Below are 14,863 nucleotides of genomic sequence, written 5' to 3' on the forward strand. Positions count from 1 at the left end.
AAATCAAAGCCAAAGGTCCAGCAATCTCTTCCCTGGCCTCCCATAGAATCCTAGGATAAATCCCATCAGGTCCCGGGGACTTATCTATTTTCAGCCTGTCCAGAATTGCCAACACCTCTTCCCTACGTACCTCAATGCCATCTATTCTATTAGCCTGGGACTCAGCATTCTCCTCCACAACATTATCTTTTTCCTGAGTGAATACTGACGAAAAATATTCATTTAGTATCTCGCCTATCTCTTCAGACTCCACACACAATTTCCCATCCCTGTCCTTGACTGGTCCTACTCTTTCCCTAGTCATTCGCTTATTCCTGACATACCTATAGAAAGCTTTTGGGTTTTCCTTGATCCTTCCTGCCAAATACTTCTCATGTCCCCTCCTTGCTCGTCTTAGCTCTCTCTTTAGATCCTTCCTCGCTACCTTGTAACTATCCATCGCCCCAACCGAAACTTCACACTTCATCTTCACATAGGCCTCCTTCTTCCTCTTAACAAGAGATTCCACTTCCCTGGTAAACCACGGTTCCCTCGCTCGACGCCTTCCTCCCTGTCTGACCGGTACATACTTATCAAGAACACGCAGTAGCTGATCCTTGAACAAGCCCCACTTATCCAGTGTGCCCAACACTTGCAGCCTACTTCTCCACCTTATCCCCCCCAAGTCACGTCTAATGGCATCATAATTGCCCTTCCCCCAGCTATAACTCTTGCCCTGCGGTGTATACTTATCCCTTTCCATCATTAACGTAAACGTCACCGAATTGTGGTCACTGTCCCCAAAGTGCTCTCCTACCTCCAAATCCAACACCTGGCCTGGTTCATTACCCAAAACCAAATCCAACGTGGCCTCGCCTCTTGTTGGCCTGTCAACATATTGTTTCAGGAAACCCTCCTGCACACACTGTACAAAAAACGACCCATCTATTGTACTCGAACTATATCTTTTCCAGTCAATATTTGGAAAGTTAAAGTCTTTTGTCTCTTAAAAAACTCTTCCTATCTTCCTTTACATTACTAGCTACTTGCACTCATATTTCATCTTCTCCCCCTGATTGCTTTTTTAGTTGTCCTCTGCTCGCTTTTAAAGGCTTCCCAATCCTCTGGCTTCCCACTATTCCTCGCCACTTTGTAAGCTTTTTCTTTAGCTTTTATGCTGCCCTTGACTTCCCCTGTCAGCCATGGATGCCTTGTCCTCCCCTTAGCATGTTTCCTCCTCCTTGGGATGAATTTCTGTTGTGCCTCCCTAATAACCCCCAAAAACCCCTGCACTTGCTGTTCCACTGTCTTCCCTGCTAGGCTCCTTTTCCAATCAACTCTGGCCAGCTCCTCCCTCATGTCTTTGTAGTTACCCTTATTTAATTGTAATACTGTTACATCTGATTCCAGCTTCGCCCTCTCAAACTGCAGGGTAAATTCTATCATATTGTGGTCACCGCTCCCGAAGGGTTCCTTCACCTTCAGGTCCCTAATCAAGTCTACCTCATTGCACATCACCAAATCCAGAATTGCCTGTTCCCTAGTAGGCTCTGTCACAAACTGCTCCAAAAAACCATCTCTTAGACATTCCACAAATTCCTTTTCTTCGGATCCACTACCAACCTGATTTTCCCAGTCCACCTGCATATTGAAGTCCCCCATGATTATTGTAATATTGCCTTTTTTAAACGCCTTTTCTATCTCCTGATTTATTTTCTGACCCAAATCCTGACTACTGCTAGGGGGCCTGTACATAACTCCCATCAGGGTCTTTTTACCTTTGCGATTCCTCATCTCTACCCACAGAGATTCTACGCCTTCTGATCCTCTCTCGCTCCTTGCTATCGATTTAACTTCATTCCTTACTAACAATGCAACCCCACCCCCTTTGCCCACCTGCCTGTCCTTTCGATAGGACACATATCCTTGTATATTAGATCCCAGCTCTGATCCCCTTGCAGCCACGTCTCTGCGATGCCCACAACATCGTACCGGCCAATTTCAATGTGCGCAACAAGCTCATTTACCTTGTTCCGTATGCTGCGCGCATTTAGGTACAGCACCCTCAATGCTGCATTAGCCACCTCCCTTTTCACACTTGTCACCTTTTTTGCTCTGCCTGAGGGTGATGTTATCTCTTAGTTTGGTTCTCTATTTCCCATTCAGTTATTACACCTCCTAAGCTCCATTCTGGTTCCCACCCCCTGCCATATTAGTTTAAATCCTCCCGAGTGACTCCAGCAAACCTCCCCTCCAGTTAAGATGCAACCCGTCCTCCTTGTACAGGTCCCACCTGCCCTGGAAGAGATCCCAGTGGTCCAGAAATCTGAAACCCTCTCTCCTGCACCACCAGTTTAGCCACGTGTTTAGCTGCACTATCCTCCTATTTCTAGCCTCACTGGCACGTGGCACAGGGAGTAATCCTGAGATTACAACCCGAGAGGTCCTGCTTTTATCTTACTACCTAGCTCCCTGAACTCCTTCTGCAGGACCTCATCACTCTTCCTGCCTATGTCGTTAGTACCTATGTGTATTACAACCTCTGGCTGTTCACCCTCCCCCTTCAGGATGTCCTCTGTTCGTTTAGAGACATCCTTGACCCTGGCACCAGGGAGGCTAATACCATCCTGGAGTCTCTTTCACTTCCTCAGAAGCGCCTATCTGTGGCACTTGCTATAGAGTCCCCTTTGACTATTGCTCTTCTGCGCTTTTACCCTCCCTGCTGAACATCAGAGCCTGTTGTGATGCCACTGTTCTGGCTGCTGTTGTTTTCCCCTGATAGGCTATCCCCCCCAATAGTATTCAAAACGGCACACCTGTTAGAGATGGGGACAGCCAAAGTGGATCCCTGCACTGACTGCCTGCCCTTTCTAGCGGCACCCATCTGTCTTCCTGCACTGTGGGTGTGACCATATCTCGATAACTCCTATCTATGATGCTTCCCACCAACTGCATGCTCCTAAGTGCATGCAACTGCTGATCCAACTGAACCACGTGGTCTGTGAGGAGCTACCATTGGTTACACTTGCTGCAGATGTAGTCGACCGGAACGCTGGAAGATCTCACAGATAAAGCACTGCATCCTGCTGAGTGTCATTTATGCACTAGTTAATTAATTCAAATTAAATACTTACATTTTAATTCGATTAAGTTACAATTAACTATATGGCCCTGATGCTAAATCTTTACTGTAAAATTAAATGCTAAATACTTATCTCTGCCTCAGGATTTGTTCACCCTCTACCGAGTTAATTAACCAGTTTTAATTAGTTTTCCAATTATTTCCCCCCCCCCCCCCCCCCAAATTTAACAGATTCCCTATCAGCAAATCAGGGCACAGCTTTATCATAGATTATCATAGAATTTACAATGCAGAAGGAGGCCATTCGGCCCATCGAGTCTGCACCGGCTTTTGGAAAGAGCACCCTACCCAAGCCCACACAACCACCCTATCCCCATAACCCAGTAACCCAACCCAACACTAAGGGCAATTTTGGACACTAAGGGCAATTTAGCATGGCCAATCCACCTAACCTGCACATCTTTGGACTGTGGGAGGAAACCGGAGCACCCGGAGAAAACCCACGCACACACGGGGAGGATGTGCAGACTCCGCACAGACAGTGACCCAAGCCGGAATCGAACCTGGGACCCTGGAGCTGTGAAGCAATTGTGCTATCCACAATGCTACCGTGCTGCCCTTTACTGTGATGTCACTTCAGTTTCCCCCCCCCCCCAAACAAGTTGAAAAGGCATTTTTATCACTTACCTTCCCAGGTTGCTCTCTGGATCTCTCTCTGCAGACTACCAGTTACAAAACCAGAAGAGAGAAATCAAAATGAAAGGGAAAAAGCCCCTCCCCACACTCCGCACTGACGAACCACATTGCATCCAAATGACCATGTTTTAATCCTCACTTGGGCTCTCTCACCCAGGCTGTCTCTAACTTCACGTGTGCAAAGCTGACTGAGTGTGCGCTTTATGCCTCTCTCTTAGATAGAACCCAGCTAAACTGAGATTGCTCTCACTAGTTAAGCTTCATACAGACACATGCAATTCGCACCTTGGCCTCTAGTCAGGCTTCAGGTGATTGACAGATAACTGCCACTCAGCAATTAGGCTGGGGGCAGCTCCAAACAATTAGACACAAAACCTTTAACTGAAAAACAGTTAACCGGAAGACGTGCTTGTTGCGTGAATGAGTGGCGTGATTGGCCATTGCAGAGGGCATTGCTGTGGTTCTGGAGTCGCTGGGTGAGGAGAGAGGAATATACCAGTTGAGTTTTACGATAATCGAGGATTGTCAATATGATTGAGACTAACTGTCAATCCCAGGTTGCCTTTTGCTAATTCCACCAGCTCCCGTTGTGGGATTTCAACACCAAAGCATTAGACAGGGCGACTGGACGACAGATCCAGCAATATTGGCCCTGCTCAATTCACTCCCTCATAGAATCATAGAATCACATAATTTACAGTGCAGAAGGAGGCTATTCAGCCCATCCAGTCTGCACCGGCCCTTGGAAAGAACACTCCACTTAAGCCCACACCTCCACCCTATCCCCGTAACCCAGGAACCCCACCGAAACCTTTTGGACATGGCAAATCCACCTATCCTGCACGTCTTTGGACTATGGGAGGAAACCGGAGCATCCAGGGGAAACCCACGCAGACATGGGGAGAACGTGCAGACTCCACACGTACAGCGACCCAAGCCGGGAATCAAACCAATGACCCTGGAGCTGTGACGAATCAGTGCTAACCACTGTGCTACCGTGCCACCCTCTGTGAGAGAATGGCCATAAAGAACAAGCCAGCTTCCTTATCCCAACCTCAATAGCACCAACTTCACTTCGGTGTCACCATGAACACCCAATATTGAGTCTTGTGACATTATGACATTCTCTGGGTGATCAAAGTTGGTTTCTGAAATGCCTGCATCACCCGTGTTTATTACAGCAATGCCTGCGGTGAATTGTGAAGGGATGAGGACGCGCCTTTCACTTTCTTCTCAATCTTTATCTTCAGATCAAGAGTGCTGAATACCTTCAGCAGCTGCAGTTTGGATCACTTCGAGCTAATGTTGACCCGTGGTCAAGGGCCGTGTCTTTTCAATTTGCCAAACCTCGACAGGAAAGTTGGGGTCGTAGTATGCGGAAACAAGCATGTGGAGAAAAACGAAGAGTGTGACTGCGGCCTAGTTGCGGTAAGGAAAAACCAAACACTGTTATGGGCGAGGCGTTTTCAGAATCCCAAAATGTATCATGGAGTTCAACCAACCTCTCCCTTTAATGTATTTGTTGCTTTTCCTAGCACGCGGCTTTTTCCCTAGGTGTGGGATTACAATTATGGACATGTGGGTTTTTAAACACAAAACACTGTTTATTCCATGAACTCAACATAACATCTTAAATAAACATTGGATCTCTTAACACCCCTTACTTCAAAGATAACTCAGAAAATATTGCAACAGTACCTAACTCCTTAAAATGTTCCTAGAAACTTCCAAGAGACCTAACACCTTTAAACAGTATCACATCAGGTTAAAGGATATATATATTTTCTGTAGAATGGCAGAGATATATGAGCTTGGTTGACTTCAGCTCCAGCACCTTGCTTTCTTCCTGCAGCTCTCTGGACACACACAGACACCCACCCGCTGCTTTTTAAACTTGCAGCTAAAAACCTGCAAAACTAAACTGCAAAATGGCTGACCTGACCTCAGCCCCACCCACTCTCTGACATCACTGTTTTCTTACAGGTACATTGCTTAAGCATCCATGTCTTAAAAGTACTCTCACATGACAACATGCAAATTAGGAGTAGGCCACTCGGCCCCTCGAACTTGCTTCACCGGTCAACAAGATCATGGCTGATCTGATTGTGGCCGCAACTCCAAATTATTGGGGAGGATTCTTCTCAGGATCTACTCCCACTTGGATATAGGTTGGACGTATTAGCGAGAGGCAGCATGGTTTTGTGAAGGGGAGGTCGTGTCTCACTAAATTGATTGGGTTTTTCGAGGCAGTTACGAAGATGATTGATGCAGGTAGGGCAGTGGATGTTGTTTACATGGACTTCAGGTAAGGCCTTTGACAAGGTCCCTCATGGTAGACTAGTACAAAAGGTGAAGTCACACGGGACCAGGGGTGAGCTGGCAAGGTGGATACAGAACTGGCTAGGTCATTGAAGCCAGACGCTATCAGTGGAACGGTGTATTTCTGAATGGAGGGCTGTGACCAGTGGCGTTCCTCAGGGATCAGTGCTGGGATCTTTGCTGTTTGTAATATATGTAAATGATTTGGAGGTTTAATTAGTAAGTTTGCGAATGATACAAAGGTTGGTGGAATTGCGGATAGCGATGAGGACCGTCAGAAAATACAGCAGGATATAGATCTGTTGGGGACTTGGGTGGAGAGATGGCAGATGGAGTTTAATCTGGACAAATGTGAGGTAATAATAATCACTTATTGTCACAAGTAGGCTTCAATGAAGTTACTGTGAAAAGCCCCTAGTCGCCACATTCCGACGCCTGTTCAGGGAGGCCGGAACGGGAATTGAACCCGCGCTGCTGGCCTTGTTCTGCATTACAAGCCAGCTGTTTAGCCCACTGTGCTAAATAAGCCCCTGGTTGCATTTTGGAAGGTCTGATACTGATGGGAAATATACAGTAAATGGCAGAACCCAGAAGAGTCTTGTCAGACAGAGAGATCTGGGTGTACAGGTACACAGGTCACTGAATGTGGCAACGCAGGTGGAGAAGGTAGTCAAGAAGGCATACGGCATGCTTGCCTTCAACGGCCAGGGCATTGAGTTTAAACATTGGCATGTTATGTTGCAGCTTTATAGAACGTTAGTCAGGCCGCACTTGGAGTATAGTGTTCAATTCTGGTCGCCACACGACCAGAAGGATGTGGAGGCTTTAGAGAGGGTGCAGAAGAGATTTACCAGGTGTTGCCTGGTATGGTGTTTGGGGCAGCACGGTAGCACAAGTGGATAGCACTGTGTCTTCACAGCTCCAGGGTCCCAGGTTCGATTCCCGGCTTGGGTCACTGTCTGTGCAGAGTCTGCAAGTTCTCCCCATGTCTGCGTGGGTTTCCTCTGGGTGCTCCGGTTTCCTCCCACAGTCCAAAGACGTGCAGGTTCGGTGGATTGGTCATGTTAAATTGCCCTTAGTGTCCAAAAAGGTTAGGAAGGGTTATTCGGTTCCGGGGATAGGGTGGAAGTGAGGGCTTAAGTGGGTCGGTGCAGACTCGATGGGCCGAATGGCCTCCTTTTGCACAGCATGTTCTATGTTCCATTAGCTATGAGGAGAGGTTGGATAAACTCGGTTTGTTCTCACTGGAACGACGGAGGTTGAGGGGCGACCTGATAGAGGTCTACAAAATTATGAGGGGCATAGACAGAGTGGATAGTCAGAGGCTTTTCCCCGGGGTAGAGGGGGTCAATTACTAGGGGGCATTGGTTTAAGGTACGAGGGGCAAGGTTTAAATCACAGACGTTACAGTGGATTTGGCCCATCAAATCTGCACCGGCTCTTGGAAAGAGCACCCTACTCAAGCCCACACTTCCACCCTTTCCCAGTAACCCTCCTAACCTTTTTAGACACTACGGGACAATTTAAAATGGCCAATCCGCCTAACCTACACATCTTTGGACTGTGGGAGGAAACCGGAGCACCCGGAGGAAAGCCACGCACACACGGGGAGAACGTGCAGACTCCGCACAGACAGTGACCCAAGCCGGAATCGAACCTGGGACCCTGGAGCTGTGAATCAACTGTGCTAACCCCTGTGCTACCGTGCCAGGAGATGTTCGAGGCATGTTTTTTACACAGTGGGTGGTGGGAGCCTGGAATCCGCTTCTGACGGAGGTGCTGGAAGCAGGGACAATATTGACATTTAAGGAGCGTCTTGATAAATATATGCATAGGATGGAAATAGAGGGGTAGGGATGGGATGGTTATTCTGGCATGGTAGCACATTGATTAGCTTCGATTGGGGATATGGTCCTTGGAAGGGTAGGGCATTTTAGTTCAGACGGGCAGTATGGTCGGCACAGGCTTGGAGGGCTGAAGGGCCTGTTCCCGTGCTGTACTTTACCTTGTTCTTTGTTCTTTGTATTATTGCCTAACCCCGATAACTTTTCCTCTCCTTGTTAATCAGAAATCTATCGAGCTCCGCCTTAGAAATATTGAACGATTCTCCATCCGGCGCAATGTGCCCACGCTGGCAGGGCAATCCTGCGTTCCGGCAGCCGGCCAATGGGGTTTCGCATTGTGTCCATTCCACGCCACTGGGTAACCTACGGGCGTGGGTGCCTTGCCGGTGAAGCGGAGATCCCGCCGACGGAAAATTCCGCAGTCCGATCCCACCGCCTTTTGAGGAAGAGAGATCCGGAAAGTTCCAGAGACTCACGACCCTCAGAGAAAAGAATTTCCCTCATCTGTTTAAAATGAGCGACCCCGTATATTTAATGAGTGACCCCTAATTTCAGATTCTGCCACAGGAGGAAACATCGGGCGTGATCTTCCGGCTTCGGTACGCTCGTGCTCAAGTGTAACGAGGCCGGTGAATAGCGGCAGATGTGAAATACCTCTAGGTGAAATGGGGCCGGTTTAGCTCAGTGGGCTAGACATCTGGTTTGTGATGGCCAGCTGCGCCAGTTGAAGTCCCACACCAGCTTACCCGAACAGGCGGCGGAATGTGGTGATTAGGGGCTTTTCACACTAATTTTGTACGTGAGACAACAAAAGGTTATTATTATTATACAGGAGACGCGCCAGGCACCAAACAGTGTGCGATGTAACCAGTCCGCACCCCTGGTGAAATCGGGATCTCACTGTAGCGTCGAGAGAAACCAATTATCACCACTTGAGCCCTATTTCCATACAATTAATGGGACCCACTGCATATCCAACGGCCTCCTGTCATTCAGTGGTCTCCCCAGCAAGTGCTCACAGTGGTGCTGATTGGTACTCCGTGTGAAAAACATGAAACTGGCGGAAGGGCTTCTGTGGGGAATCGAGAAGCGGAATAGCCATCTTTGCTCACAGGCATTGATCCCTCTCTCACTCTCACACACTCTCATACTCACACCCTCTCACACTCACACCCTCTCACACTCACACCCTCTCTCACTCTCACACACTCTCACACTCACACCCTCTCTCACTCTCACACACTCTCACACTCACACCCTCTCACTCTCACACAGTCTCACACTCATCCTCTCTCACACTCACACCCTCTCACACTCACACCCTCTCACACTCACATCCTCGCACACACTCTCACACTCACTCTCTCAAACTCGCGTCCTCTCTCACACTCACACCCTCTCTCACTGTCACACATTCTCACACTCATCCTCTCTCACACTCACACCCTCTCTCACACTCACACTTTCGCTCACACTCACACCCTCTCATACCCACACCCTCTCTCACACTCACACCCGCTCTCACACTCACACACTCTCACACTCACATCCACTCTCACACTCACACCCTCTCACACTCACACCCTCTCTCAGACTCACACTGGCTCTCACACTCACACCCTCACACACTCACACCCTCTCTCACACCCGCTCTCACACTCACACACTCACACTCACATCCTCTCTCACACTCACACCCTCTCACACTCACACCCTCTCACACTCATATCCTCTCACACACTCACACCCGCTCTCACACTCACACCCTCTCACACTCACATACCCTCTCACACTCACACCCTCTCTCACACTCATACCCTCTCACACTCACATACTCTCTCACACTCACACCCTCTATCACACTCACACCCTTTCACCGTCAGACCCTCCCTCACACCCGCTCTCGCGCTTACACCCTCTCACACTCACACCCTCTCTCACACTGACACCCTCTCTCACACTCAGACCTTCTCACAATCACACCCACTCTCACAATCACACCCGCTCTCACACTCTCACCCTCTCACAATCACACCCGCTCTCACACTCACACCCTCTCACACGCATATATGCTCTCACACTCACACGCTCTCACACACTCAATCCCGCTCTCACACTCACATCCTCTCACACTCACATCCTCTCTCACACTCACATCCTCTCTCACACTCACACCCTCTCTCACACTCACGCCTTATCACACTCACACCCTCTCTCACACTCACACCCGCTCTCACACTCATACCCTCTCACGCTCACACACTCTCCCACACTCACACTCACACCCGCTCTCACACTCAGGCCCACTCACATTCACATACTCTCTCACACTCACATCCTCTCTCACACTCACAACCTCTCTCACACTCACACCCTCGCTCCCTCACATATTCTCACACTCACATCCTCTCTCTCACTCACAACTTATCTCACACTCACCCCCTCTCTCACACTCACAACCTCTCTCACACTCACACCATCTCTCACACTCACACCATCTCTCACACTCACAACCTCTCTCACACACACATCCTCTCCCAATCTCACTCCCTCTCACACTCACATCCTCTCTCACACTCACGCACTCTCACACTCATCCTCTCTCACACGCACATCCTCTCTCACACTCACACCCGCTCACACTCACATCCTCTATCACACTCACGCCATCTCACACTCACATCCTCGCACACACTCTCATACTCACACCCTCTCAAACTCACATCATCTCTCACACTCACACCCTCTCTCACTCTCACACAGTCTCACACTCATCCTCTCTCACACTCACACCCTCTCTCACACTAACACCCTCTCACACTCACATCCTCGCACACACTCTCACACTCACTCTCTCAAACTCACATCCTCTCTCACACTCACACCCTCTCTCACTCTCACACAGTCTCACACTCATCCTCTCCACACTTGCACCCTCTCTCACACTCACACTCTCGCTCACACTCACACCCTCTCATACCCACTCCCTCTCTCACACTCACATCCGCTCTCACACTCACACACTCTCACACTCACATCCACTCTCACACTCACACCCTCTCACACTCACATCCTCTCTCACTCTCACACACTCTCACACTCACACCCTCTCTCAGACTCACAGTGTCTCTCATACTCACACCCTCACACACTCACACCCTCTCTCACACTCACACCCGCTCTCACACTCTCACACTCACATCCTCTCTCACACTCACACCCTCTCACACGCACATCCTCTCACACACTCACACCCGCTCTCACTCACACACTCTCACACTCACATACCCTCTCACACTCACACCCTCTCTCACACTCATACCCTCTCACACTCACAAACTCTCTCACACTCACACTCTCTCTCACACTCACACCCTTTCACCCTCAGACCCTCCCTCACACCCGCTCTCACGCTTACACCCTCACACTCACAGCCTCTCTCACACTGACACCCTCTCTCACACTCAGACCTCCTCACAATCACACCCACTCTCACAATCACACCCGCTCTCACACTTACACACTCTCACACTCACATACGCTCTCACACTCACACCCTCTCACACACTCAATCCCGCTCTCACGCTCACATCCTCTCACACTCACATCCTCTCTCACACTCACACCCTCTCTCACACTCACACCCGCTCTCACACTCATACCCTCTCACGCTCACACACTCTCTCACACTCACAGTCACACACGCTCTCACACTCAGGCCCACTCACATTCACTTACTCTCTCACACTCACATCCTCTCTCACACTCACAACCTCTCTCACACTCACACCCTCGCTCCCACACATATTCTCACACTCACATCCTCTCTCTCTCACAACTTCTCTCACACTCACCCCCTCTCTCACACTCACAACCTCCCTCACACTCACACCATCTCTCACACTTACACCATCTCTCACACTCACACCCTCTCACGCTCACATCCTGTCTCACACTCACACCCTCTCGCACACACATCCTTTCTCACTTTCACAACTCTCACACTCACATCCTCTCTCACACTCACACCCTCTCTCACACTCAAACCCTCGCACACTCACACCCTCTCTCAGACTCACACCCTCTCTCACACTCATACCCTCTCACACTCACATACTCTCACACTCACACCCTCTCTCACACTCACACCCTCTCACCCTCGCACTCTCCCTCACACACCCTCTCATACTTACACCCTCTCACACTCACACCCCCTCTCACACCCGCTCACAATCACACCTTCTCAAACTCACACTCTCTCTCACAATCACACCCGCTCTCACACTCACACCCTCTCACACTCACATACGCTATCACACTCACACCATCTCACACACTCACACCCGCTCTCACACTCACACCCGCTCTCACACTCACATCCTCTCACACTCACATCCTCTCTCACACTGATTAACTCTCTCACGCTCACACCCTCTCACACTCATGCCCTCTCACACTCATACACGCTCTCACACCCGCCCTCACACCTGCTCATGCTCACACACTCTCTCACACTCAGACGCACACCCGCTCTCACACTCAGACCCACTCACACTCACGTACTCTCTCACACTCACGTACTCTCTCACACTCACATCCTCTCTCACACTCACACCCTTTCACGCTCACATATTCTCACACTCAAATCCTCTGTCTCACTCACAGCCTCTCACACACTCACCCCCTCTCTCACACTCACATCCTCTCTCACACTCACACCATCTCTCAGACTCACCCACTCTCTCACACACACATCCTCTCCCACTCTAACTCCCTCTCACCATCACATCCTCTCACACACTCTCACGCAGGCAGCACTCGCAGGCAGCACTCGAAGGAGCACTCACAGGCAGCACTCGAAGGAGCACTCATAGGCAGCACTCGCAGGCAGCACTCGCAGGCAGAACTCGCAGGCAGCACTCGAAGGAGCACTCACAGGCAGCACTTGTAGGCACCACTCGAAGGAGCACTCACAGGCAGCAATCGAAGGAGCACTCACAGGCAGCACTCGCAGACAGAACTCGCAGGCAGCACTCGCAGGCAGCACTCACTGGAGCACTCACAGGCAGCACTCGAAGGAGCACTCGCAGGCAACACTCGCAGGCAGCACTTGCAGGCAGCACTCGCAGGCAGCACATGCAGGCAGCACTCGCAGGCAGAACTCGCAGGCAGCACTTGAAGGAGCACTCACAGGCAGCACTTGTAGGCACCACTCAATGGAGCACTCACAGGCAGCAATCGAATGAGCACTCACAGGCAGCACTCGCAGGCAGAACTCGCAGGCAGCACTCACAGGCAGCAGGAGCAGGAGCACTCACAGGCAGCACTCGAAGGAGCACTCACAGGCAGCACTCGCAGGAGCACTCACAGGCAGCACTCGCAGGCAGCAGGCCTCCTGGAGAAAGATAGATGATTCACACCAGGTTTTCTGGGAAAGTTAGCTGATTCTGGACTTTGCTTTCACGATCTGTAATGATTCTCCTCGAAACAGATTCATCCAGTCTCTGTGCCCGTTCAGAAACACCACCTTTCTGGAGGAAAACAGAGAGGAGAGAGTAACAGATCTGCCCTTGAGGTTGCCAGGAGTCAAACTGAAAGCAAGCTCAAGCCATTGGACTCTGAAAAACATTCCAGAGCGGTCAGATCCAATCTCCCCCTGTTACCGGGCAGAGCACAGCCCTTTGGATCAATTCATCGACCATCAGCCAAATCAATCAAACTGAGTACGAGCCAATATCCGTCATTGGTGCCAGTCAGTCAACAGCTCCAGTATGAACCAGTTCCGACTAACACAGTGACCGCTCCTGCTGCTGAAATCCTCTGCTTGAATTAAAGGCAGAGGCCACTTGCCTCAAAGACACATGTCCATTAATCGCCCATGAATCAAAAATATTAACGGTAGAACAAAAAGAACGGATAAAGAAGGGAATAAACGGGGGATAACCAGATAGGACCCTTGCAGCAGTGACCCAGAAACCATCTTGCCCGGCAAGCTGTGTGTCTCTCCGTTGGTGGATGATGCAGAGAACAGCTGGGATTCATTGTCGGTGTTTCCCTGGGCGTTCCCCTCCTTGGTGGTGTCTTGGGTGGCGTGGGGGGTGGGGAACGACTCCGGGTGGCCCAGGTTCATCAGAGGGTGATCCTGGAAGATAAGGGTTCAGTAAACGGGGAGGAGAAGGGACAGGGACATCAACAACTCACTTCGGAGAGGTTACCACGGTGAAGGTTGAGTGGATCCTCGCTTCTCCGACGCAGGGCGAACTCAATGTCAGTCCCTGCTCTCTCCTCGGCCGACCCCGTAATCCCCAGGGCCCGTTCCTCATAGGGGAGCACCCATGCAACGTGAGGAGCCCCAGCATCGCCTCTCTCTCTTATTGTGGGCCATCTTCTCCTGTGGGGACAACAAAAGAGCATTGTGAACCGGATGTCTGGCGGGTCAGGGGCTCTACAGCAGGTGGCATGTGTGGGCACAGTGCCGAGACAGAAAGGGATTGTGATGGTGAGTGCCAGGGGGTTCTGGCCAACAAGCTTGGAGGTCGGAAGTAGGGAGGCTGTGAGTGGCAGCCAGCGGATTGGTGGTGGTGGGGGGGCGGGGGGGGGGGGGGGGGGGGGGGCAGTGTCCAGAGGTGGCAGGCTAGAGGAGAGACGTGGTAACTTGCCCATACAGCTCTTCCTACATTGGATAGCAAACCTTCTGGTCATGGTGCTGGCACTAACAACAGCTGCCACTGCTCCCCTGGCAGGTTCTGTCTCTGCACTCTGGGGTCTCCTACCTGCACCCCCCCCCCCAGCTCAGGGTACCGGGTTCCCCGATCTCCTCCATGGCCAGGTCTCCGAGCTGCCATCCTGCTGGATTGAGTGGGCGCCAGTGCTGAGGAAGCGATTAAAGGCTGCTCCGCCTTGTTAGCAGTGAACCCGAGTCATAGAATCATAGAATTTGCAG

The 14,863-nt window shown here is 50.5% G+C and overlaps 1 protein-coding gene across 1 annotated transcript in view; it reads left to right on the plus strand.

Annotated features, from left to right (window-relative positions):
• The window catches only part of LOC140409438 (disintegrin and metalloproteinase domain-containing protein 9-like), a 956,416-nt gene that overhangs the window by 282,262 nt on the left and 659,291 nt on the right, over nt 1-14,863 (plus strand). Inside the window, exon 11 of the mRNA XM_072497871.1 lies at nt 5,008-5,185. Within this exon, the coding sequence (XP_072353972.1) occupies nt 5,008-5,185 (178 nt within the window). The remainder of the gene's footprint in view (nt 1-5,007; nt 5,186-14,863) is intronic.

Source organism: Scyliorhinus torazame, chromosome 3, assembly GCF_047496885.1.
Source record: "Scyliorhinus torazame isolate Kashiwa2021f chromosome 3, sScyTor2.1, whole genome shotgun sequence".
Lineage (NCBI taxonomy): Eukaryota > Metazoa > Chordata > Chondrichthyes > Carcharhiniformes > Scyliorhinidae > Scyliorhinus > Scyliorhinus torazame.